Source organism: Pteronotus mesoamericanus, unplaced genomic scaffold (genome assembly GCF_021234165.1).
Source record: "Pteronotus mesoamericanus isolate MK-2021 breed Mesoamerican mustached bat unplaced genomic scaffold, CSHL_Meso_final contig_74, whole genome shotgun sequence".
Lineage (NCBI taxonomy): Eukaryota > Metazoa > Chordata > Mammalia > Chiroptera > Mormoopidae > Pteronotus > Pteronotus mesoamericanus.
Genome location: NW_026555247.1, coordinates 25380144 through 25406120, shown reverse-complemented (window position 1 = coordinate 25406120; position 25977 = coordinate 25380144). Strand labels below are relative to the sequence as shown.

At 39.3% G+C, this 25977-nt stretch overlaps 2 protein-coding genes across 4 annotated transcripts in view; both read left to right on the top strand.

Annotated features, from left to right (window-relative positions):
- The first annotated feature begins 3422 nt into the window (after positions 1-3422).
- Positions 3423-10975, top strand: IER3IP1 (immediate early response 3 interacting protein 1). Its single transcript, XM_054583608.1, has 3 exons — positions 3423-3592; positions 8765-8866; positions 9763-10975. Exons 1-3 carry the CDS (start codon positions 3502-3504, stop codon positions 9816-9818), a joined length of 249 nt encoding a protein of 82 aa, XP_054439583.1. The 5' UTR covers positions 3423-3501; the 3' UTR covers positions 9819-10975.
- A 3194-nt stretch (positions 10976-14169) lies between these two features.
- The window catches only part of HDHD2 (haloacid dehalogenase like hydrolase domain containing 2), a 31355-nt gene continuing 19547 nt past the window's right edge, over positions 14170-25977 (top strand). Inside the window, exons 1-3 of one of the 3 annotated variants that reach the window (XM_054583605.1) lie at positions 14170-14260; positions 20408-20517; positions 22988-23196. In XM_054583605.1, the coding sequence (XP_054439580.1) occupies positions 20417-20517; positions 22988-23196 (310 nt within the window). In that variant the 5' untranslated portion in view covers positions 14170-14260; positions 20408-20416. Of the gene's footprint in view, positions 14261-15402; positions 15431-19292; positions 19319-20407; positions 20518-22987; positions 23197-25977 lie in introns of those variants that run through there. The other 2 variants (XM_054583607.1, XM_054583606.1) reach the window with 2 other exon arrangements.

Sequence of the window (25977 nt, the reverse complement as noted above, 5' to 3'; positions counted from 1 at the left end):
CCGCAGGACATGCAAGTTTCAGAGAGAAACCAGGAATTCAGCTGGGGGCGAGGTAAGTCTGAGATAACTGTTAGACACCCAAGTGGTAGTCAGCTGGGAGTATCAGCCAGGAATTCATGAGTGAGTTCCGGGCAAGAGGTATAAATTTGGGGGTCTTCAGAGTACATGAATGTTTTTAAACCATTAGAATAAGTTAGATTACCAAGGGAATGACATAGATAGGGATCTGCTGCTTCATTTGGCTAAATTTTGCTTTCATAAACTCATTTAAAATAGCACTCATGTATTTTCATAGATCTGTGGTTGGATGAGGATTTGCTAATCTGTGCTGGGCTGGGCTTGACTGGGGATATTTGGTTTTGCTCCAGGTGTCTCTAACCCTTATCCTAGAACCTGAGGACTAGCCCAGGCATGTTCCCATCCCCCACCATCCCCTTCCCCCCTCCCCCACAGTTTCACAGGCACAAGAAAGAAAGCAGAAGAGTGTACAGTTTCTGAGGTCTAGGCTCAAAGCTGACACCGCATCACTTCCTCGTTATTCTATTGACAAATCAAGTTATATAACTAAATCCAAAGTCAAGGATCAGTAAAATAATAAGACAAAGGCATTGATACAGAGACAGGTAAAAATTCGAGTTCAATATGCAGTTGAATGAAAACATTGATTCCATATTACTAGTTACAAAGAAAGTCTGTGGCAAGATGCTCCTAGATTCCCACGTGTGCCATCTAACAGAAGAGTAAAAAGCGAAACAAAACTTGAAGAAGTAAATGATAAGGAGACCTCTGGGTTTGAAATTGAAGTTTCATCCTCAAAAGCAGCGTCTGACAGGATATCTAACATGAACACATGAAAATGTATCAGAAGCTCAGCACCATGCAGCAAGTTGTAATTTTAAACAGGCTATATTGCCAGTCATTTTTATACAAGTTGCTAAAATGCAGAATCTGTAATTTACCCTCTTCTTTGTTTAGGGGGTGATTTTTTAAAAAACTGAGAAAATTATTTCTAAAATATATTTTAAAATTCTGGGCTTTTGAATATCTTTGGAAGTAAGAACATCAGAAGAATCATTCTTTTAAAGGATATAATCTGCTGTTATCAGCTTAGGCTGCAAGCCTGGGTTTTTGAAAAATAATGAATTAGATAACATGGTACTAGTACTTATATACTTACACCATCTTATATTTTAAGCTGCATTTTCTAGATCTAGAGATTCTGGGGACCGAAGGAGCCTTAAGATCATAATTACCTAATTTCATAGATGACGTAACAGAGGCCCAGAGAGGTTAACCTGTTTCTTTTGAGAGTAAAAGAATTGGATCATGTAATTTGTAACCCAGTGGCAGGTGACACAAAGCGGGTAACTGTGGGAGTCTTTAGTCCCAGCTCCACTCCATCCATCTCTATAATCTCCAGACATCCCCCTTCACCCCTCTCTTCCGTAAATTTACAATCTGGTAAAAACTGATTCAATGTTCAACCAGAGCTTCCAAACAAGGCCCCATAGGCTGTCTCCCTATGTCAGCCCAGTGAAGAAATCCTTGAGTGCTCACTGTCCACTTACATGAGCAACCTTCCTTCTCCATCACCATCACCAGTGTCTAGAGTTGTATGGGCCTTGAAAAACTGGAGGATTTGTGGATAGCCTGTTATCTTGTTCACTCACGTTACTTATCTTACTAAGTCTGTCCCAACCTAACTTGCACTTAGGGACTATTTTGCAGATAGTATTTATGTACATCCGTGGGAAACAATACATCTCTTCTTCCCTATAGGCATTAACTAGTTGACCTGTTTAAGCTTACTTTTTCCTTGGTAGTTTAATTATTCTCTCTCTCTCTCTCTCTCTCTCTACTAGTTGCTTTGTGTACTGTACTTGCCCTCAAACAATATCTAAAATTTAATTTGATCAGACTCAACCTCTTACTGCTGCTGTCAAAGATGAAGTGGGACGGCAAGTAGAAAGGCAAAGACAGTATGTTAGTAATGCGCTATTGCAATATGGAAGAGGGTCAAGTGTGAACTAAACTCAACTTCAATTTGTGCACAGGTGACTGGGCGTTTTAAAGGGAGAATGAGGGAGGAGAAACGGAGGAGAGCTCAGTAGAGGTAAGAAAGTGAAAAATACGAAGTGTGGTCATTGTAAATGTTGATTAGGCCAGTGCCATCTGTTAGCTGGCAATTATCAGTTAGAATCCTGCCCTACCACAGAGACTGAGAGACAGAGGCTCTATCGTTCCTGATGATTACTGTATTTTGCCACGTAAAATGTGTACTTCTTGCCCAAATTTTTGAGGGAAAAATAAGGATATGCATTATACATGAGCAATGCCTGAAATACCTTATATCTATTCTTGTGTTTTCTAATTACTTGTTACATAAAGTTTCTTGTATCATAATATGTTCAAAAATAAATGCTAAAATTCCTTTATAATATAGAAAACAAGTATCTAAATATAAATGAATAAGAACTGAATTAAAAAATTAAAACAGAAGATTTTTTTCCTGAAAATTTAGGCCAAAAACATGGGTGCACATCATACACCCATGGGGCGGCAAGATTCGGGGGTACATTGTACTAGTTATGGCCTTCAGGTCCTTAAGGAAGACACTCAGGAATAGTGGGAGATTTATGTACATCTCTAAAGGACAAAGGAAGAACTCACAATTTCAAGCCCTTTAGAGAAGTGCTCTAACACACGGTGGGTCAAGGGCCTATTTGCAGCTGTTGGTTAGAACCAAGTAAGTTCTTTGGCACCCTTAACGTCCCTCAAGCAGGCATATGGCCTTGAGCTGTTAGAAACTGTTAACTTCTTTAAAAATGTTTTTAATGTGGGGATAAGAGTGAATGAAATCCTGAGTTGAGAATCTGTAGTTTGTATACGCCACGGCTGAGAACTAATAGAGGGCTCAGAGGAGTCTGGGTAGAGTTTGATCAAGCAGGGAATGATTCTCACTGAGTAATTTTAAGACGTTATTTTATTTTAATTAAAAAAAATTTTGCCAAAGCCTGTCCAGTAGAAATATAATTGAAGCCTCACACGTCATTATCAATGTTCTCACAGCCACATTTAAAAGATTGAAATAAACAAAATTCATGTTAATTGTTAACCTAATATATACAAAATATCATTTCCACGTGTAATCAATATTTTAAATCTTGGGGGAGATTTTTACATTCTTGTTTTCGTCATAAGTCTTTGAAATCCACTGTGTATCTTACACTTGCTGCACCCCAATTCGGACCAGCCATATTTCAAGCGCTGAACAGTCATAGGTGGCTCTGGCATTGGACAGCACAGGTCTAGACAGCAGAGCAGACGGGCCCTGCAGAAGTGAGCGTGGGGCGGGGCTTAGCCAGCTGGGGGCGGAGCTTCTCGGAGAACGCGTTTTAGTCCTCACCGGCTGCCGTAGGAAGGAGCCGGCCTAGGTGGTGCCACGTTCCCTGCGGCTGCTGCAGACAAATCAGTTGGGCCTCGGGTTGGCTCCCGGTGACCATGGCCTTTACCCTGTACTCGCTGCTGCAGGCTGCCCTGCTCTGCGTCAATGCGATCGCTGTGCTGCATGAGGAGCGTTTCCTCAAGAACAGTGAGTGAGGCCGCGGGACCGGGCTGAGGTGGCCGCGGCAGAGTCCGGGGGGTGCGGACCCAAGTCGGGCCTCGTGAGCGGAGAAGCTGAGCCGGACAGACGAGCGGCCGAGGGCCCGGCTCTCGGGGCCCTTCCTTGCGGGGCAAAGCCGAGCCACTTTCGTCTCACCAGATTTGAACTTAGCAGCGGGGTAAAGATCGCCAAACAGACTCCCACTGTGAGCCGGGCCCGTGGGGGTGGAAGTGAGGGGGATACTGAGTTGCGTCAGGGACGCCCCTGCCGGAGAATACTTTCGTTTAGTAATTTAATGCAGTTCTCTGTGATCGCTTTTAATGGCCAAAAACCTGGGGTCTGCATGTTCAGCTAAAGAGGGAGGGGCGTGGCTCATTTGTAGACTAGATGATTGAATGAACTGAGGACCTTGGGGCTCCCGGGGCTTTGGGAAGAGAAAAGGGAAAATGTTGGGGCTATCACGACATCCAGGCACCCGCATTCCAAGAAAGTCTATTTAGCACATAGATTTTGGTGCCCATGATATGCCAGGAACTGTACTAGAGCCACACAAAGATGAAGACACAAGTTATGCCAATTGGGACCTCACAATGCAGCAGCCTCCATGCCATCCTGGGCCGGCTGCTTCTTGCTGTAAGAGGCAAAAGTGAGGCAGGATACTGCGTTGTGTCTATCATTTGCCACATGGTACCTATTATGTCTCTATGAATCACTGAAACTCAAACCCAATAACAATATTACTGTGGAAGAGATTTATTGAGCATAAAGTATGTGCCAGGCCCGGGTAATAAGAGCTGAGGTTACAGCAGTCACCCTGCCCTTCTCATGGAAGTTAAAATGTAAAAACAAAACTGAACAAGTAGCAATAACAAAGATGCAGAATATTATGAAGAAGTGCAGTGAAATTTCAACCTGTGAATCAGAAAGCTTCTTGGAGGAAGTGTGTCTAACTCCAAATCTGATAAATAAGTAAACCCTGCCCAGGTGAAGGTGAGGGGTTGGGGGAAGTTGAGAAGGTGTGGAAACTCTAGGGCAGGGGAAGACAAGGTTGTAAGCAGGGCAGTGATATGACCAGAAGTGTGTTATTTGCAAGATCCCCTGGCTACAGTGTGGAGAACAGATTGGGAGAGCAGAGGAGTGGACGGCGGGGAGCACCCTGCCAAATGGGGCCAGTAGAGATGGCGGCGCACTAGCAGTTCAATGGGCGTAAGAAGGCTAATACCAACTAATACTTAACAACACTGTGTGCCAGGGTCTCTATTAAGTGCTTTACATATATTAACTTGTGTAACCCTGACAGCAACCTTGTGAGATCGTTTTCATCCCCACTTTACAGATGGAGAACCTGAAGCAGAAAAGAGAGTAGGTAACTTTTCTAAGATCACACAGCCAGAAAGTGGCAGACCTAGGACTGAAACTTAGTAGCCTGGCTCAAGAGTCCATCTCTTCACCACTAGCCGTACAGAAAGGTAGAAGGGATCATGTTGTGGGTTGAATTGTGCACCCCCCACCCTCCCCCAAGATATATTGACATCCTAACCCTTGGTATCTGTGAATGTGACCTTTGAAAATAGAGTCTCTGCAGGTATAATCAAGTTAAGAAGAAGTCACTCTGGAATAGGATGGGCCATACCCAACCAGATGTACATATAAGGAGAGATACAGATTTACAAAGACAAACAGTGGGAAGGAGGCGGAGACTGGAATGATGCAGCTACAAGCCAAACAATGCCAAGATTACCATTAACTTTGGGAAGCTAGAAGCCTGGCCTGGATGAGATTATCCCTTAGACCCTCAGCAGGAACCATTTCTACCAACACCTTGGTTTTGGATTTCTGGGCTCCAGAACTGTGAGAAAATAAATTGTTGTTGTGTTGAGCCACCCAGTGTGTGGTGTCTGTTAGGGTAGTCCTAGGGAACTGTTAAAAATCAGGAGATTCTGCCTCAAAGGGCAGAAAAGGCAGATTTACTGTTTGGACACTAGGAATGAGGAAGAAAGGAAAAAGGCAAAGATCTGTTTTCTGGCTTAAGCAACTGAATGAAGGGTAGCACCTTTACTGAGTTGAGAGTGCCGGTAAGAAGGTGAAGAGCATGAAGCACGTTTTGGACATGCTGAGTTTGAGATTATGTCTGCGAGATATGCAAGTGGAGATGTGGAGTAGGCAGTTGGACTTAAAACCATAAAACAGAGCAAGAGCCAGAGTGGAGGTTGAACTTTGAGTTTGTCGACCACAGATGATAAATGAAGCCATATGAAAAGATGAAATTGCTCCGGGAAAGAAGAGTACAGAGGGAATTAGTGACCAATACAGTCCTTGAATCTCTTCCAATACCTAATGTATAGGTAGAGATAGAGGAGCTGACAGGAGAAACGAGTGAGTAAAACGGAGAAATGGGAAAGTGTAAGCAGTGGGGTTTCACAAGAAGGCAAGGAATGTGGGAAGACGAGACAGTACTGCAGTGGAATGTTCTGAGAAGCCAAGTGAGGTCAGGACTGAAAAGTGTCCTATGGATTCAGGGTAGTCAGGTCATTGGTGATTTTACAGAAACAATTACAGCAGTAGGTAAAATCCACATTTTAATGGGCTGAGAAGGAAGTGGAAAGTGACAAAATGGAGAAAGCAGGGTTGTCTGACATAATCAGTAAGTTGCAGGAAGTGAAGACAAGGCAGCTGTCGGGGCGCCAGGGCACATGTCGTGGAGGTTGCTTTGTTTTAGACAGGAGAGGCAGGAGCGCACCGCAGTGGTGCCAGTGAGGACCAAGCCGCTCTCTCCAACAAAACGCTCAAGCATAAGAAAGAGGAACGCACATAGAACAATTCTTAAATCTGAGCGATACGTATGTTTTAAAACTCTCACGATTAAAAGTTAAAAAAGGAATTGCTAATGGAAAGAATCTAGTAGTGAGAGTGAAATAAAAGATAGGAGAGAAATGAGGTAAATTGGTAGCCTAAGGATTCTGAGAGGGGGGAAGGGATGGGTTCTAAGGCATAGCTGGAGGAGATGGCATTAAGTAGGAGGTGGGAAACACTCATTTGAAAGAACATAAGCGCCCCTATGTTCATTGCAGCATGATTTACAATCACCAAGATCCGGAAAGAGTCCAAGTGCCCATCAGTAGATGAGAGGGGGAAAAAGGGTGTGCTACGTTTACGCAATGGAATACTACTACCTGGCCATAAAAAAATAGGTGGGGCGGGGAGGGTGGATCTTAAAAGCAACATCATGGATGGACCTAGAGATTATTATGCTAAGTGAAATGAGCCAGTCAGAGAAAGACAAGTACCATATGATTTCACTCATATGTGGAATCCAATGAACAAAATAAACTGATGAACAAGATAGGAACAGAAGCATGGATACAAGGAACAGACAGCTGTCAGAAGGGAGGGGGTCGGGGGACTAGATAAAAGAAGATGAATGGATTAATCAAAAAACATATAGATAACACATACACACAAACAATAGTGTGGTGATAGCCAGAGGGAAAGAGGGGTGCGAGGTAGGTGGAGGGAATGGGGATGGAAAGAGACTTTACTTGGGGCAATGGGCACACAATTGCAGTGTGCAGATGACGTTACTGAGTTGGACACTTGCAGCCTGTATGGTTTTGTGAATCATTTATTGTGAGTCACCCCAATAAATCCAATAAAATGAAATGAAATAAAGAAAGGGGAGGAATGATTAGCTTGAGAAGCTGGTAATTTCTAGATTCGTTGGCAGGAAGTTTTTCTTAGTTCCTTATAACAAATGGGCAGTCACTACATGCTAGGTTGAAAAGATGTAGCAATGTCTGCACCTCATATATCTTACAGGAGAACAGGTATTTTAAAATAATTGTACGAATAATTCATTGAGCCTGGGATAAAGACTTTGAAAGTGAATTGTATCTCAATAAAGCTGTTTTTTAAAAACCATACTTTTTTAAAAAAAGATTTTATTTATTTATTTTTAGAAAGAGGGAAGGGAGGGAAAAGGGGAACGATCAGTGGGTGGTTGACTATCACACGCAGCCTTCTGAGGACCTGGCCTGCAACTCCGGCATGTGCCCTGACTGGGAATCAAACCAGCGACCCTTTGGTTCTCAGACTGGTATTCAGTCCACTAAGCCAAAAACCACATATTTTTAAAAAATCAGAAAAGCATTATATCTAGTACTAATGATGACTGATGCAAAGGAAACATGAAACTGTATTAGTCATCTGGGGCTGCCAAAACAAAAAATCATTAAGCAAAGTGAAATCTCTTTTCTGATACTTGTATAAAATAAAGACTTGTTCTCTGTCTTCAAGTTTAAGGGTTAACATGTCAGGAATTAATTAAGTCATTTGAGATTTAAAAAATGTAATCATTTGAGATATGACAGGTGAACCTGAAATGAGGACAAGAGAAGGACACATTGTAGAAATGAGGACATGTAAATCTTTAGAAGAATGTGTCAGGCAATAAAAAAAGAACTAGCAGGTACAGGTAAAGAAATAATGATTTATAATAATCAGGACAAATGATGTAGAGGAAGGTAAAAGACTCATTTACAGAAAATAAGTGGGATAGTGGGCCAAATTCCTCACCTTAGAAACTGAGAAATGAAGAATGCTCAAGGAAAAAAAAGAAAAAGAAGATGTGCCCACTGGTATGGTAGAGCAGGCTGTGAAGGCCTAACCAAGCTGTGACCACGGGTTGGTTACAAAGTCCCCCGTGTGATGCAGACGGTGAATCTCAGTTACAATGTCTTTAGACTGATAATTACGTTAGGTTTTATAAATTCTGGATGGAGCTAATTAATCATTATTCAACTTGACACTGCTTTTTCAGTTCTTACTTGAAAAATATTTGTTAGTTTAAGAAAGGAGTAAAAAACCAATCAAGGTATTACAGTGGTCATCTTTATTGGATTAAATGCCATGGAAGAATTTATTAGACTGTGGTTTATTTAATAAAACGAAAGTGGAAATGAAATGAGTTTTTGTTGCTTATCAAAAGTAAAAAATATACTGTAAAGTATTTCACTTGGTAGTGTTTTTACTTTTAAGTCATATGACTTTATATTTTATATCTTTAACAAAGGCTCAAGATAATCTTTTAGAAAATGACTAATGAGGGAGCAAGGCAAGTGCATAATAAATTTTAACGCAGCTAATCATTTTTATATTATGCAGTTGGCTGGGGAACAGACCAGGGAATTGGCGGATTCGGAGAGGAGCCAGGAATTAAATCTCAGCTAATGAACCTTATTCGATCTGTAAGAACCGTAATGAGAGGTAAGAAGAAAAACTCATGTAGCACTCTGTAAGTTTTAATTTCATGGTTTAATTTAAGTAGCAAATCTTTTGAGTGTGAATACTATCACATACTGTCTTTGTAGTAGGAAATTTTTTTCTCTTTAACCTGGCTTTATTGGTTTCTTTCTTAGTTTGCTTCTTCTAAGCCAGTTGATGCAAATGGAATGCTCAGTGGTAATCTGTATGTTACCTCTCAAAGTCAAAAGACAATGATATTCTTGCCTGCTGGAACTCTGTTGCTTCCAAGTAGTAAAGTCATCTAGAGTCCTATAAGGCTTTCAAGAGAAAAGTAAGGTCCCATATCTGCTATTCTCTTAGAAAATATTTTAGAGCAACTCAATAAAGAAGAGTTCAAACCTTTTCTTGAAAACCATTAAAACTAGTGTGTGTGTGTGTGTGTCTGTCTGTCTCTCTGTCTCATTGTCTTCCTCTTTTTTTAGCTGCTTTACTCACAACTTTGAATAGAGTGATAAGTTCATTCTTAATTTAGTGAGGAAGCTATGGAATCTTTTTGCGATGCATTTCTAATGTCAAGTGTCACTGGTAGCCAGCCATATGGGTCTATGAATACTTCTCTCTGGGTCCAGTGTGCTTCTGTGTTCCCAGAGCTACACCAGCACTATCTATAGATGTTTTCATATTAATATAATTGTAACTATGTGACCTTTATTCCAAGTTACACAAATGCTCTTTAAATTAAGTTTTGAATTTTATGATCCAGTGATGTTTGAATATTCCTGTTGTAAGTATTGGCAGCATGTTTATGATGACACATTATTAGGTATTTCCATCCTTCCTGGATGTTAGTAACTGTGACTTAGTTATTTTCAGATATTTTCTTTATAGTAACAAACTTTCTTTTTTCTTTTTTGCAGTGCCATTGATAATAATTAACTCAGTTGTAATTGTATTACTTTTACTATTTGGGTGAAGATCAATTGGGGAAATGGAAACTCAGAAGAAGAGATGCCAGCAGAAGTTACTACTTTGGTCTTTGTTGGAAGATACATATCTTAGCTGGCTTGTCCTTGGACTTGACAAAAATGGAAACCTGATAAAACCAGAGTCCCTATTTATCTTATTTTTTTTTAATATTGCACTTACAGTTTCATTACAAAAAGATGGAAATCATCCGAAGCAGTAACTCTCCAGGATTGAGATACACTTGATTGCTATCTGTTAATAAAAAGTACATGGCGTGGTAACGATTGTTCAAAGGTGCAGGACTATCACTTCTGTGTTTTTAGAACTTTTTCTCTCACTTCTCAGGGATGATTTTTTTTTTTTAGCTTTTGAATTTCCTTGTGACTTAGCTATGATGCTCAGAGAGAGGTTATCCTCCTAGGCAAAATGTAAAGGATTTCAAAAAAGCAATTACCACATATAAAATGATAAACAGATAATTGAGGTGATTGAACTCTTTTGTTAAACATTTTGTCTCTGTTGTCTTGGTTATGAAAAATTCAAGTTTATAGTAACTATTGAGGGCCAATGCAATCTGACTTCAGGGAGAATAATAATTTTGTAAGTCAGATAGTTGGATGGTGATTGTGTCTTTGTTTTAAATTCTTTTCATGCATTTCTTATTTTAATAATTGGCCTGAATGATGAGACCAGATCAGTATTTATATATTTTCATTGGTAGAAAAATCTGAGTAGAAAAGTCTATGCCCTTTTTACAATGACGACTTATTTTTTTGAAATCAGCATAAATATTACCCTGCAAGAGCAATCCTAAACAATCACAGTTATAAACTGTACTGTGTAAGAGGACTTTATTGTGAAACATTTACCTCTCCCTAAATTATCACGTTTTCAATTCTTGGAGTAGTATATTAAGGGGTGTGATTCTTAATTCTTCTTTCCATCTGTCATGAGGGCATTCATGCTGGATAAGGTGTTTTGTTTTGTTTTGATTTCGTGTCTTAGACCATCCTATATTTTACTCACCCCATAATATAGTTTTATGCAAAAAGATAAAACTGTAAATGGTTTTTATGGAAATTATCAGTTATAATATTTTAAAGGGGTGGGATGGCATATTTGTTTATAGGACATTTGTAAATAAAGTTAAATTTCCAAGTCAAACACTTGCTTTTGTACCTTAGTATGTACCTGTCAGTGTTAATGCAATTAATCTCATTTTGTGCGTAACACTTATATTCTTTGCTGTTAAATCACTAAGCACAGATTTCATGAGAGCAAACACAGTCCATTTTTTTCCTCCAATGAATTGAGTTGCTGGCATCTATCAAGAAGACTCATGAGCAACTTTTATTCTATGGCTTAATTTACTTCTAAAACTTTGGAGCAGATGTTGGATGCCTGTTGGCCGTCTCTGAGTTAGAGATGGATTATCCCTGTGCCTTGAGCCTGTAGCTGAACCAAAGAAAAGTACCAGGGTTTCATAGCTGATTATTTGGTTCATGTGGGTAACATATTTGGCACTTAAGAGGCAAAGTTCTTTTGGCTTTACAAAGAGCTCATGCATGAATCTGAGTTTAAGCCACTGAACAGATTCAAAAGAAGCACAGGCTATGAGCCATACAGAATTTTAAAAAGAAAAGAGACCTTGTCCTGATGCCATTTTCGTGTAAGACATTACAACATCTTCATGGTGAGTTAGTGTCACATATGGCCCAAGTTCACAATTGGGCAGCAGTCAGAGCGGGGCAGATCAGTATTCTGTAGCAAAGTAGTTCTGGGAAAAGTAAAGCAACAAACATCAAAATATTTCATTTCTGGAGGCCACTTAGGCATTTCTAACTTGAATATGTGTGAAGGGAGGTCTGCAAGCTTTCACAGGTTAACCCTGGTTTCCCCAGAGCAGTTGTGATTTAGTAGCCATAGTATCTTATTTTAGTAGGCAGTAATTGAAGTGCCCTGCTTGCCTGCCTGCATCCTCAAGCATTCTCAGAACTAACAATTTGTGATCTTTCTGATTTTCAAATAGGCAAGATACTTATGGTCCTTTATTCTGATCTTGCACATGTATGTTTCTGACTTGTTTTGAAAGATCTTGTCTCTAGTCTAATTAACCAAATTTATGCCCTAACCCTTAATCGAGTACAATGGTTTTCAAACTTCTAACAGCAGAACTATTTTCAAAGGAGCAATAACAATTATAATGCTCCAATACCTAAAACAGATGGAAGCAGGTCTATTTTTATTTGAAGCAGCAACCAGGCCCAAGGACCTGTTATTGTTCACCTACCACTTTTGTCAGGCTTAAAATTCCCTGCTTTAGACTAAGCAAAGTGATCTGTGCTCTTTAGGTATATGTAATCACTTGTGCATATATGTGTATCCACTCATTAAATGTCTAGAGAAAAAGCAATATATCTGAGTAAAAGGAGTAGGAGGCAGGATATTTCTAATTTGCCAAGCAGAATCTATTAGATGGCTTTAACTGCTAAAACCACAGTTTTGGGTTGCTTCATCTGTAAAACTGATGATTTATATATATCTTTCTCAGATCACTAAGCTTTAATTCTAAATGTACCTCAACCAAAGAGATGTTCTCCTGAAGTAAAATGTTTTTGGTGAAATAAAGCACTTTTTCCTTGACTTACAGTTTCAAAGTTATTACCAATAATAAAATTTTGATACCATGCAAAATGGAACTCTTTTTTTTGCTACAATTTGCCTTGGCCCTGATTGGTCATGAGATGTCAGATATTGTGAAAACATTCTGTGAACACGGTGGGCAATGTCCAATGGTATTAGTGATCAAGATAAATTTTGGAATCCTACTCTTTTTGTTTCAGTGCTGATACTGCTTTCTTTATATCTCCACTGCCATATTTTTCCCAAATCAGCCCCTCCCTCTTGAGGTCCATCCCTTTTTTACTGATTTTGCCATTTGGCAGCAAAGCCATTGGAGTCTTTCGATGAGAAAGCCATTAGTCCTCTTTCATTATTTCACATAATAAATGATAGCAACTGTTATACTGTCCAATTGACCAACCCTGGAACCTAATAATTATCCTGATGCCTGTTCTCTCTTACACTCAATTTATCATTAATTTCTGACTATTTTACCACCTAAAGATCTCTTGAAATTGTCTTTCTTGGTTTTGTTTCTACACAGGTTAAGCATCTGTCATAACCCTGCAGTACCTTCGTGCACCTCTCCTACCCACTCCCCATATTGCAGCCAGACTAAGCATTTAGGAAAAATTCATGTCTTAATAGTACCCACTCGCTTAAAATCCTTCAGTAGTGTTTTAATCTAGCTCTGAAAGGGAAAGTAAAAACAGGTTCCCTTTCCTTTTTAAGTACCCTGCTTGTCTGCCCACATCCTCACATGGAAAATTTAGGCTTAACAAATATGAATAAGAATAACAACGTTCACACCCAGTGGGGAGGAAAAGCAAAGGACCCCTAGTCTAGGGAACAGAAAGGGTTATAGCTTATAATGTGGCTGAGTGCAGCGCTGGGCAGAAGGGATGTTGGGTGGTGTTCTAGCAGCATGAGTTTCCAGTCGACGAAAGAGCAGCAGTTTTGTCAAAGGATTCCATACTTACAAACCAGGATGTATATCCTATTATGTCAGATTGCTCAAGAAAGTTTTTCATTTAGTCACTTTCAGAGAGCATGCATAAAATGACCATCTCTGTCCTCAAGTAGTTTATTTGGATCAAGGGGAGAAAAGTAGAGACTCCCAACGTGTGTGGGAGGGGAGCAATGAGGGAGATGGTTCTATCCCAAGATATTTCTTCCCTAGAGATGATAGGTAAGGCCTGCGGTAGCACTCTAATGAGAGTCAGGGTGAGTAACACCAGTTTTGGAATAGCTGATGCAGAAAAGAGGAACGCCACCTGAGGCAGTGGTTGATAGCAGTATGTGCCAGATGCTATTCAAATAGCAAAGCAGAAAATAACCTCAGAGATTGGGTGTTTCAAGGAAAGTGTCTAGGAGATTACTTCTGAGTTACTCCTCGGAACGGGGAAGTGGTGGCGAGGGTTGCAGTAAAGTTACTCAATGAAACGTGGTTCCACCACGATGCTGCGGGAAGAGAAACAGCTACTGAGCAAAGGCAGAGGTTCTGTATTTCCTCTTGCAACTTGGCTGGCTCAGCAGGCCGCACCATTAAAGAACTGGGTCTCAACGACAACCTCGTCCTAATGGTGGCGATGGGGTAGGACTAGACCCGGTACTGGACGTCCGAACCTGGGAAGGAACCCTTGCTGGACCCAGAGGGAGATGCAGGCGGGGAGGCGGGACTTCCGGTGCAGCCCTGGGTGCAATTTCCGGCGTCAATCCGGAAGTAGCCCGGGGCGTCGTGGACCCGTGGCCAGGACTCCGCACACTGCCCTACTGTGCTGACTTTTCTGTTAGCGGGCCTTTGCTGAGGACGGCGAGCGGAGCAGGGTGAGGAACCGCTCTGTAGGCTGCATTTCTTTGTGAGAGGGCCAGGGCTCGAGTGCTTAATTGTTTGCGTCCTTAGGCCAGCCCCCATCGTAGGACATGGACCAACCCACGAGCTCGCTCGGGGAGGACTGTCCCACCCTCCGCAGGGAGACCGCCCCCTAGGCCGCGGCTCTCTAGTGCGTGCGCTGAGAGGTGCACGAGGCGTTTCCGCCGGGCCCTGGGTGTGGGCGGTCAATAGGTGCTCTCGGTATATCGCGAGTCAGGGGTGTTGGTGGTTCCTCGGGATGTGCCCCGTAACTGTATTTGAAGCTGGCGTCCCTTCCAGTCTGTCTGGCGTTTGCCAGGACCTGGAACATGGGCTGGAGCAATGCAGTGACCCGCCCTGGAGGCCCCTTCCCACTAGGAGACGGCGGGACTCGCTGTTTAGTGATGAATGGTTCTTGTTCTAGTAATCAGAGACCCAAATTCTTAAGTTTAGTGATTCAGAAGGCTTTATTGAGCGCCAAGTAGTACAGTGGAAAAGACAACACAGCCCCTTTCCTCACAGAGCTGAACAGTTGGGACAGTGATAAATGTAACAATGAGAGCACCTGGGGGATCCTGGCCCAGCCCTGAGACAAAAGGAGTTGGACTCTGGAATGCCAGAGGGAATGATACCTGAGACCCCAGGGCTGAGGGAGTTGGCCAGAAAAAAGGAGGATGTAGGGGGCAAAAATGGTCCCAGACAAAAGTCCAGCCATGAGGGAGGTCAAGTATAGGACTCCTGCCCGACTGCAGTAGAACTTTGGTGTAGGAGCATAGGCATATGAGTCGGAGAGGTAAACCAGTGTTGGTGGTTAGGACTTTATCCTGCAGAAATTGGGGAGCCACTGGATAATAACATCATTTACCGAGTGCATGCAGTGGTTCCAGACTTTTCTCCTGGACCCATATAAGAAAGAAAAGAATCTCCTCCCACTCCCCACCCCCGCCACGGGTTCTAGGAGGCAAATTCTGAACAGCCCCAACCTCCTAGGAGAAAAATTTTATTTAAGTCTGTTTTATCTTAAATATTTATGCAAGTTTTGAATTGTATGCCACAATCTATCCTTATTTTGGTATAAAATATTTCTCAAATTCTCAAGCAATCCACGACCCAGGATGGCTATGAATGTGGCCCAGCACAAAATGGTAAATTTACTTAAAACATTATGAGTTTTTTCGTTTTCCTTAGTGTTTGTGTACTTAATGTGTGGCCCAAGACAGCACTTCTTCCAGTGTGGCCCAGAGACACCAAAAGGTTAGACCTCCCTGCGTTTAGGACACTGTAGCATATTCTGTGATTTTTGCAGTCTTTGACACACCCATTATGTACCCATTCCTCTCCCCCCACCCGCACATAGGAGGGGGAACCCCAAAAAACCCGGAATCTACTTATAAAAAATTGTGTATTCTTACATGTTTAAATTTCAGTTACCTTCAAAGTAGTCTCCATTTGATGCAATACACATATGGAGATGTTTTTTCCACTGCTCAAAACACTTTTTGAACTCACCAATTTTGGTGCCGTTTAGTGCTCCTGCCATTTTTTGTTTCACCTTTTCCACGTCGGCAAAACGTTTCCCTTTGAGAACTTTTTTTCATCCGGGGAAATAAAAAAAGTCATTCGGGGCAAGATTGGATGAATAGGGGGGATGGGGCATGAGGGTCATGCAGTTTTGGGTCAAAAACTGCTGAACACTCAGCGCAGTGTGGGTAGGTGTGTTTGTAAAGCACCCATCATGAAATGGGCAAACGTGTTGAAAGATTCTTCAAAAAAATTCACTGAAGCTGAGCGCAGCCTCTCGCAACAACGCCAGCTGGTGCACTGATACGGATGGGTTCCTAGAACACTCATCTGTTGGGGGAAGCCTGTACTACAAGGGGCCTGTCCTACAGAAGATAATTCCATTTTTTGTGGAGTCCCCCCTTGTACATAACCCAACCTTTCTGTGCGTGGAACAGTGTTTACAATACACGTCTTATTTTCTCTCCTCCTATCACCCATTAGAGATGGGTGTTATCCTTTCTGTTTTAGCAATAAAGAAACTGAGGCTGTGAGGTTAAAAAAATTGCCCAACTTCACACAGCTAGTAAAGTAAGGTTCAAATGCAGACATGTACAGCTCCTTAGTTCTTGTCCTTCACCACCGCACTATTGCATTTCAGGGAATGGGTTTGGAGCTGGAAATAGAAAATTTGAAGCAGAAAGGACATTTAGAAAGTTATTGAACGGGGCTAGATGAAAAGTGATGGTGCCCAGACTAAGTTTTAGTAATGAGAAGAGAAGTGAGTGGATTCAAGACTGCAAAGGGGTTAGAACTGACGTTAGGCAATTGGCTGGGAGGAAGGAGTGGGAGAGCCGGCTGGGTGTATCTGGATTGATGGTGCTGCCATTCACTCATGAGCCTCTCAGGAAAAAGAGCAGCTTTGAGGGGACGAAGGACTCGTTGGATTGGGGTGCCTCCGGGATATTCAAGGAGAGATGTCCTCAGCTGTAACTTGAAGAGTTCCTCTTAGGATGAGAGAGAATTTACTTTGCAATGACTTTGTACCAGTATCAGTTGTTTATGACTCTTCTTAAGGTATATTCTATGTAACTTGATCAAACTGGGAGATGGTGGGACATGGACCCAAGGTGAACCAAAAATACGGACTAGGTTTGAAGTCTTTACAGGTCTTATGGGGACTAAGCTAATATTTTACAGTTAGCACTTTTAAAAAAAATTCTGAAGTAACTTTTTATTAAGACATAAATGACATATAACATTATACTAGTTTCAGGCGTACAGCAATTATTTGATTTGTATACATCAGGAAATGATCACCATGATAGGTCTATTTTACATCTGTCATTATACATAGGTAAAAAATGTTTTTTCGTATAATGAGAACTCCTGGGAACTATTCCTAGCAACTTCCAAATATGTGATACAGTATTAACTACAGTCACCATGCTTTTGACCCCTTTTTAACCCCCTTCACCCATTTCTCCCCACCCCCACCACTGTACTCTGGCAACCACCAATCTGTTCTCTGTATCTGTGACCTCAGGGGGTTTTTTTGTTTTGTTTTTTGTTTTGGGTGGGGGGAGTCCACGTATAAAAGAGATCATAAGTATGCTTAAATTACATTTGATCAAATACTAAGTTGTAGTTTACGTAACCAGTATTATAAAGGTTCACACTAGAAAAGAGATTGTGGCAGAAGTAGTCAAGACCTCTAATGGGGCTAACTGAAGAAGTAAGTTTTGAGAGCTGAGTGGGGCATGTCAGTTTTCTTCTGGGCCTCAATCAGCCACTCTCAGATATATAATGCTCCAAAGAGCATTTTAGAGTGTAAAAAGTGTCTTCTGTGGGACTGATGAAAGCAGCAACATAGGCTTTTAAAATGCTTTTGTAGCATCTATCCTATGTGGATGCTTCAATAAGGATTAAAATTATCTGTATTCATTAGGACCATTCACTAGTTCTAGTTGTAGTTTTTTTTTAAAGCAGTATACTCCTTTTGTTTTCCAGTCTTGTCTGTATTTTGTAAAACAAAAGAGTTAACGTTTTTTATTGAATATGAGATTTCTTACAAAATTTGGGTTTTAAGAGGAGCAATTGTAGGTTCCTCTGCATGTAAAATACTGCTTTGTCTTCATTTTGTGTAGCCTTATCTTTTGTGGTACAGTGTATTTTAAGTTAAAGAATACTTGTTACATATTCAAATACAGCCTCTAGGAACCATCTAGTCTTTTGACTGTTTCCCCTCTTAGACAGGTAATGGTTGGTGCTGTTGTTGATGTAATCTTTCATTTCAAGGTCACAATACAGTTCAGAAACGGAGTAACACAAGAGAGCTACTACAGAAGAGGGGATTTTGCAATTTAACCTTGATTAATTGGAACTTTTACTATCCTTTTTTTCCTTTTCACTCTTTTTCCTCCCAGCAGGCATATTATAAAAGATAAACGGAACCAAGGATTTGTTTAAAAATCAAAATATTTGAGGGATAGAAGTTATACTGAGTATACAAAAATTGTATGGACTAATTTTAGTGTTTTTTAACTCTATCAAATGTATGAGAAATGACTGACTAAAATATAGCAAGATGGTTTTTTTACTATGAAATATGCCATTTACACAAGAGTATGGAAAACAAAGATGTAAGTTTTTAATAATTTTAATAAAATAAAAAACACTCATCTACTCACCGTCTGTTTCCAGAAGACCTTAGAGGCCCCCTTTGTGTGCTCCTGGTTTGCAGCTCCTCCCACCCCCTGGAGGAATCACTGTCAGGACCCTCCTGAGGTCCTGATCCTCCTGAGAATCATTCCCTTCTCTTTGCACTTTTATCAGCACTTTTATCACCTATGCCTGCCTGCCTTTATCTTAATGCTATTGGAATGTAATGATACTCTATGTCTTCTTCTTCTTGCTTCTTCCTTTCCGTAATAGATTTTTGAGAGGTGTCTAGGATGATGTGTGTAACTGTAGTTCATTTATTTTCTTTTCTTTACTAGAGTACATGTTATTATGTACACATTCACCGTCTCAAATTGTTTTCTTTTTGGTGGGGAGGTATTTTTATTATTGACACTATTACAGATGTCCCCGCTTCTCCCACCTTTGCCCACTTCCACCCAGCCCCCACCCTCCCCTTCCCTCTGGCCATGATTGCACCGCTGTCGGTGTCCATGGGTTATGTATATATGTTCTTTGGCGAATCCCTTCACCTTCTTTCATTCTGTTCCCTCTCCCTCCCTCTGACAGCTGTCCTTCTGTTCCATTGTCCGTGCCTCTGTTTCTCTGTTGTTCATCAGTTTATTTTAATAGATTCCACATGCTGTATATCCCTACAGTGGAATACTATTCAGTAGTAAAAATGAACAGTGGCTCTGTGTGTTAACATGGGCACATCCTCCAAGCCTAATGTGAAGTGGTAAAATGAGTCGCTAAAATAGAAAGAATAACACTAATACAAAGCTTTCAACTTATCAGAATCAGGAAGAGAAGCTTTCTTGGGGAGAGGAAGAAAGGAAATCGGATCCGAGAGGGTATGCAGAGGGCTCCAACTCCATCTGTGATGTTTTATTTCTAAAACTGAATGATGGGTAAAGGAGGTGGTTATATTACCCTTGATACCTTTTTTTGTATGTCTGAAATAATTCATTATAAAAACAAAAATATGGGAAAAATGAGTTTTTAAAAACTAAAAATGAAATCCCATCCTTTTTAGTTTCTATACTGTTCCTACTCCCTTATTATCTTTAAATCATACCTTATATTCTACTGTATGTAGGATATAGCTCATAATAAATTTTAAAGGGAAAATATGCAAAAGGGAACTTTCACATTGTAATGTAAGGATAGTATTTCCTGACTTTAAAATTACTGTATGGCTTGGGATTCTCTCCTCAGTGACCTGTAAATACTGTTAGCTCCTTGGCCATGTATGCCATTTCAGGATATAACAGTGGAAATGGGCGATTAGAAGATTTTCATCATATAGAAACAAAAATCAAAAAGATTTGCCAATGATTTAGTGCTTACACACACCTTTTCAGAGTGCATTATTCTTATATTTAAAAATGAAATAAATGGTCCTGGCTGAGTGGCTCAATTGGTTGGAGTGTCATCCTGTATACCAAAAGGTTGTGGGTTCAATCCCTGGTCAGAGCACATACCTAGGTTGTGGGTCCGATCTCCAGAGCACATACGGGAGGCAACCAGTCGATGTTCTCTCTCACATCAATGTTTTTGTTTTTGTTTTTCTCTCTCACTCTCTCTAAAATCAATAAGCATATCCTCAGGTGAGGATTATAAAAAATTAAAAATAAAATAAATGAATAAGTTGTTACACCAAAAAGTTAAGAACCTAAAAGTAAATAGTAACTTGTATTTTATTACCTCCTTTTTTCTCTTTCTAGTTTTAATTCAAGATTTTTTTAAATTCAAGCATTATGAAAATTTTATGAGTCAATTTTTAGCTTTTGATTTCAAAAAACACATCTTTCCCCCAAAAGAAACAGCTTAGCACCAAGCAGTGTCTTTTTGGTTATAAATGATATTTTTGAAGACTTCCCAGTTTTTAATTGTCCATTGTTTTCTAAACTGTATCTTTCATTTCATTTGCTCTCTCCTAGGAATGAAGGATGGCAGCACGCCGTGCGTTAAAAGCTGTTCTGGTAGATCTCAATGGCACACTTCACATTGAAGATGCAGCTGTGCCAGGCGCACAGGAAGCTCTTAAAAGGCAAGCTCTCCTCCAGGTTCAGCTGACAAACATGTTTGAGAGTGCCATTTTACCAAGGCAGATCATTAGCCAAATGGACGGCCTTAAGATGGCATTTCACCAGCTTCCATATACGCAAAAACTGCCTTGGATTTAGCTAGAAGATGTACACATTGTAATATCTTCCAAACATTGTGCTCTAAGCCTTTATTAGGTTTGGCCTTTTGATCTAGTTTCTTTGTTCTTTGTGTGTGTGTCTTTTCATAAGTCAGTAATGTAAATTTGTGAATGAAAACTCAAGATTCGAAAATGTAGAGTAAATGGCATTGGAAGAATCACAAATGAAGGAATCTCGCAGTGAAACATGCACAGACACAAAGGAGTAATGCCACGCACTCCCCTTCACCTGAGATCTAGCATTGAGCGTGCAGCTGCTCGAATAAAATTTAATTAAGGGACTTGAAATTTTAGGATTATTTCCATCAACTAAATTTAATGCCTTAGAAGGTTAGATTGTTTTATATTTCTAATGTATCAGCCACAGTAATTAACACGTCTAGATACAAGACAGGATACATAGTAAAAATTTGTTAAAGTAAACTGAATGTGAATGTTTACTTCAGCGTGTCCTGAAAAAAATATTCATCAGTACAACAGTACAAATAATTGGTATGAAGCACTTTCGTACTAAAATAATTTAGAGAAGTTTTCAAAGTCAGCAGTACTTAGCATGCAGTGCTTATCATTTTCCCACCTTAAAATAGCCAATAGTATGCTTTCTGTAGAAAATCTAGTAGCTAGTATCGCAGTGCCAGGTGTTAGGATAAAAGATTGATACAGACCTTGCCTGCATTCTCTCAGGGAGCTTACTTTCCATTTGGAGAATCAACAAATAAAAAGAGACTTGTTTATCTTGGAAGCTGTCAGTTTAGGTAGTGTTCATCTTATAGGTGGACAATGTGTTGTGTAAAGCCAAAAGAAAAGTAGATGCATAGTTGGACTTTCTCTTGACTCCTTAACATTGTCTGTTAGTCAGGCTTTCTCTGGGAAAGGTTGTGGACAGGAGCTTTTACTGTTCTAAAAGTAAGCTTTCTACTTTGGATTGAAAGAAAAACCTTTTTATTTATGTTGAAGAATGAATGGCATCACTAAGAATCTCTGTTACTGTGAGCCTGCCATTCTGGAGGGGCCGGTGCCTACAAATTGCATTGGTGAATTTCCATCCACGGAAATTGCCATATTGTTTTGGCTGGTTTTGATTTCTATAGAAACAAACAGGCTATGGGAAATTGAGGGACCAGTAAAAAATAAAAAATAAAAGTTTTTTTAAAACCTTTATTAAAAATGATGTGGTTATTTCAGTATTTCTAATTGTTAATCTTTAGGATAATAGTTATATTGAAATAATCACTTTTCTTTTGAGAGAGAAACTACCAAATTTTAATGTGTTTTTTAGAAAAGCTAGATATTATAGAGACAATCATTATTACAGTGAACTATTTAATCATACAAATCTAGTTAATGTTCTTTGTGTGAATACTTAAAAATCTCTTCTGTTTTATGTGCTTGCTTGTTTTAAATTATGGTGAGCGCTTTTACACCTTGTGTCCATTTGGGACAGGCACAAAATAAAAAGCAATAGGGTATTAAAATAAAATTTTAAATTGTAGCTAAATTAAAATTCTTTTTAGATTTTGGATTTAAAAACTGTAGGAACAAGACAGTAATTTTCATTTTTAAAGAAAGCTAGACTATCATGAATTCTCTCTCTGATATCTGATTGCCAGTTTAAGTTCCGAAAGCACATCACAGAATCAGAACAATCCTGTATGTAAGTAGTTGAAGGGGAAAACACATTTTATTATTTTTTTAAATGTAATGTTTCTTTGAGATGTCCAGATAGATTCTGTTTATAAATTTGCTAACACATTAGGATTTAGCCAGTGTCTAATTGGCTAAGAAAAAGAAAACACCTTGAGATGTCCCCTGTTCTCTTAGTATAGGAGATCAAGTCCTATACCAGGACATTGATTGGAGCTCTTGTCTTAGCTCTGCTGCTACCCAGCTGTATAAAGCTTAGCATATCACTTAGCTCTTCTAGGCCTCAATTTTCTCCTCCTCAAGAAGAGAGGATCGTACTAATAAAAAGGTAGCTTTCACCTCTCATATTCTGTGAGTACAGTGGTTACTAAGTTTTGTTTTACTCATTTCTTTGATAAAACCCTGCAGTAAAATTCTGTTAAAGTACAGAAGGTTCTCCAAAAGGTAGACACAGCTTTTACAATTTGACTTTGTGGCCTCTGGTAATAAAGCAGCCCAGAGGAGGTAGATAATATGCACGCAATTATCGGTAGATAACATTAAAGACTATGGTAATAAAAAAAATTTACTTTCACTTTCTGACCTTTGGCAAGTGCTACCAAATTAGAAGATTTTTATGGGGCTACACTGTGAAAGTTGCCCTGTTGACATCTGAATTTTACTTTTCCAGGTTACGTGGTACTTCTCTAATGGTTAGGTTTGTGACCAACACAACCAAGGAGAGCAAGAAAGACCTACTGGAAAGGCTGAAGAAGTTGGAATTTGATATCTCTGAAGATGAGATATTTACTTCTCTGACTGCAGCCAGGAATTTAGTAGAGCAGAAACAAGTCCGGCCCATGCTGCTAGTTGATGATCGGGCATTACCCGATTTCCAAGGTAGGGGAAATTTGGAAGGATTTAAAAACTGGGTCTTCATATCTTCTTATAAATCATTCTTCAAACTGAATGCGTAGAAGTATTTATTCAGATTTCCTCCTATCATTGAATCTAATTTGGTGTTTCTCAAAACTGTTCTGACTGCAGTCCGCAGTAAGCGAAACACATTACATAGAACCTAGTACATATATGTGTGTGTTTATATATGATACACAATACTAACTGTGTGAGAAGTACCTTATTTTCTGTTTGGTTTACTTAATTGTTTATTTGATTGTGTTGCTGCTTAGAGCCCTCCAAATTAGTTTTATAATTTACCAATGGAGCATGGCCCACCGTTTGAAAAAGCACAGGCCAAAATTACTTTGAGTATTATAATCCTTGATCCATGAGCCACTGTATTCATTTGATTAAATGAAATAATCCAATATTTCCTTTTTTAAAAATAGATGTCATTCTGTGTTGTATGAAATATTTGCGATGATCATGAAATATTTTCAATCAATCGAAAGTAAAACTGTTTTCTCTTTGGAAAAATTAACAGACTGGAAAAATATTCTAGTTTATGAAGCTTTGCCACATTGCTTTGTTTTGTAGATGATACTCAGACTGAAATGAAATAATATAGAAAAATGGGTATAAATATAACATAAAACCATGTAATGGCTGTACAAATAACAATTAGGGAAGTTCAGCGTGGATATACAGTTGAGCAGAACCTCACAACTTTTACTCTCTGTGTATCAAGAATTATTATAATAATAATTTGTAATAAACCAATTTTGGCTGAATTAAACAAAATAAGTTCACTAGAGGAATCTGGGCATTGACAGCAATATAAAGTGGTGTAACTCCAGTGGAGAGGAATGTGGCAACAGCTAGCAAATGTGTGTATGAAGCAAGTACTGTCACTTGTAGGACTCTGTCTCCAAGATATAGTTACAGAAATGCACAACGTCATATGAACAGGGTTGTTCATTATAGCCTTATTGGTAATAATGAAAGATTGGAAACAACCTGAATGATCATTGGAAGTGATTAATTAATTAAATTGTGATAGATCCACCAAATGGAATGCTTTGGAGTTGGCAAATGAGTAGTGACCAAGATTTTTATGCCCAGATAAGAAGTGATCTTCATAAGAGGGAAATGTGTATATATATACGTACACACACACACACACAATGTTTATAAAAGGCAGCTAAGAAGGATAAATGAAAAACTACTAAAAATGGTCATGTAAAGGGGGAGGAAGGGAGAAGGAAATGAGAATTATTTAAAAGTACCTTGTTACATAGTTTTGACTTTGGAACTATGTAAATATTTTACATATTTAAAAGACAATTAAACAGTAAAAAAAAAACCCAGCACCTGAAAACTAAAAGCAAATTGGAACAAATGAACTTAAACTCTATATCAAGTTGGTGACTTAACTACTCAGAGAAAAGAATTATTTGAAATGACTTCGAAATATGGTATTTTGACTATTTGTTCATAGTAGGATAAATTCTAAGGATAAAAAGAACTGCAAAGACATCTTAAACTGCATTCAGTAGTTTAGTGTTATTAGTATTGTTGGTATTGCTATATTTAAATTATATATAATATTGTACCATACATATAGGATAAAACAAAGTAGTAATAACGCTAGTATCATTAAGATCCAAGACTTTAAGTGTAAATGAGAACTCATACAAATTAAAAAATCAATTAATTAAAAGCGGTGTATTATTAATTTGTAATTGAAAATACCATTATCAACTCCCTTGTTCTCTTGAAAAACACATATTATCTAGATCTTCCACTTGAAAGACCTAGAAACAATGGCAACCCAGTGCTCAGACTGTAGGATCAACTACCATTTCCCAATTTAGTTCCTTGGAGTAGTGGCTAATTCCAGATCTGGGAAGGTGTTGTATGAGTTTGGGATAACTAATTGTGTTAGTAAGGAAACTATTGAAGACTAATGAGGTCATGTCTAAAGGACAGTGGGGCCAATTTTAAGGGATATTTGATCATCAAAAAGAGTAATGATTGCAATGGATTGCAACGCAAATGAATAAAATGCCATGAGTTCAGCCCTGGTTGGTGTGGCTCAGTAACTTGAGTAGTGGCCTGCAAACCAAAAGGTCACTGGTTCCCAGTCAGGGCACATACCTGATTGCAAGTCAAGTCCCCAGAAGGTGGTGTGTGAGAGGCAACCACTTTAATGTTTCCCTCCCTCTCTCCCTTCCTTCACCTCTCTCTAAAAATAAATAAAATATTTTTAAAAATAAAAAAATAAAATGCTGTGAGTTCAAATGATACTCATTCCCTCAAAATTCATTGGTCACTATTGGAGTTTGTTAGGATAGTAAATCATTATTCTGAAAATTGATAAGTTAAACGAGTGAAACACACTTGGCCAAGTCACTCAGTTGGTTAGAGCATCATCCTAATGCACCACAGTTGCGGGTTTGATCCCCGGTCAGGTCACTCAAGGATCAACCAGTGAATGCATAAATAAGTGGAATAACAAATCTGTGTTTGTTTCTCTCTCTTTCTCTCCTCCCCCCTTTCATCGCCCTTCTTTTCTGTCTCTAAAAAATCAATTAAAAAATTAAGGGAGTGAAACAAGCATTTATCCTGCCTTTCCTATTTGAACTATATTTTAGAGTAACCAAATATTTGATAAGGGTACATTCATTATGGAATTCTAGCTATTAAATGCAAAAGGAATGACAGAATTAAAAAATCACCATTGGGAAGCCCTAACAAAATAGGCAACAACATCAATAGATT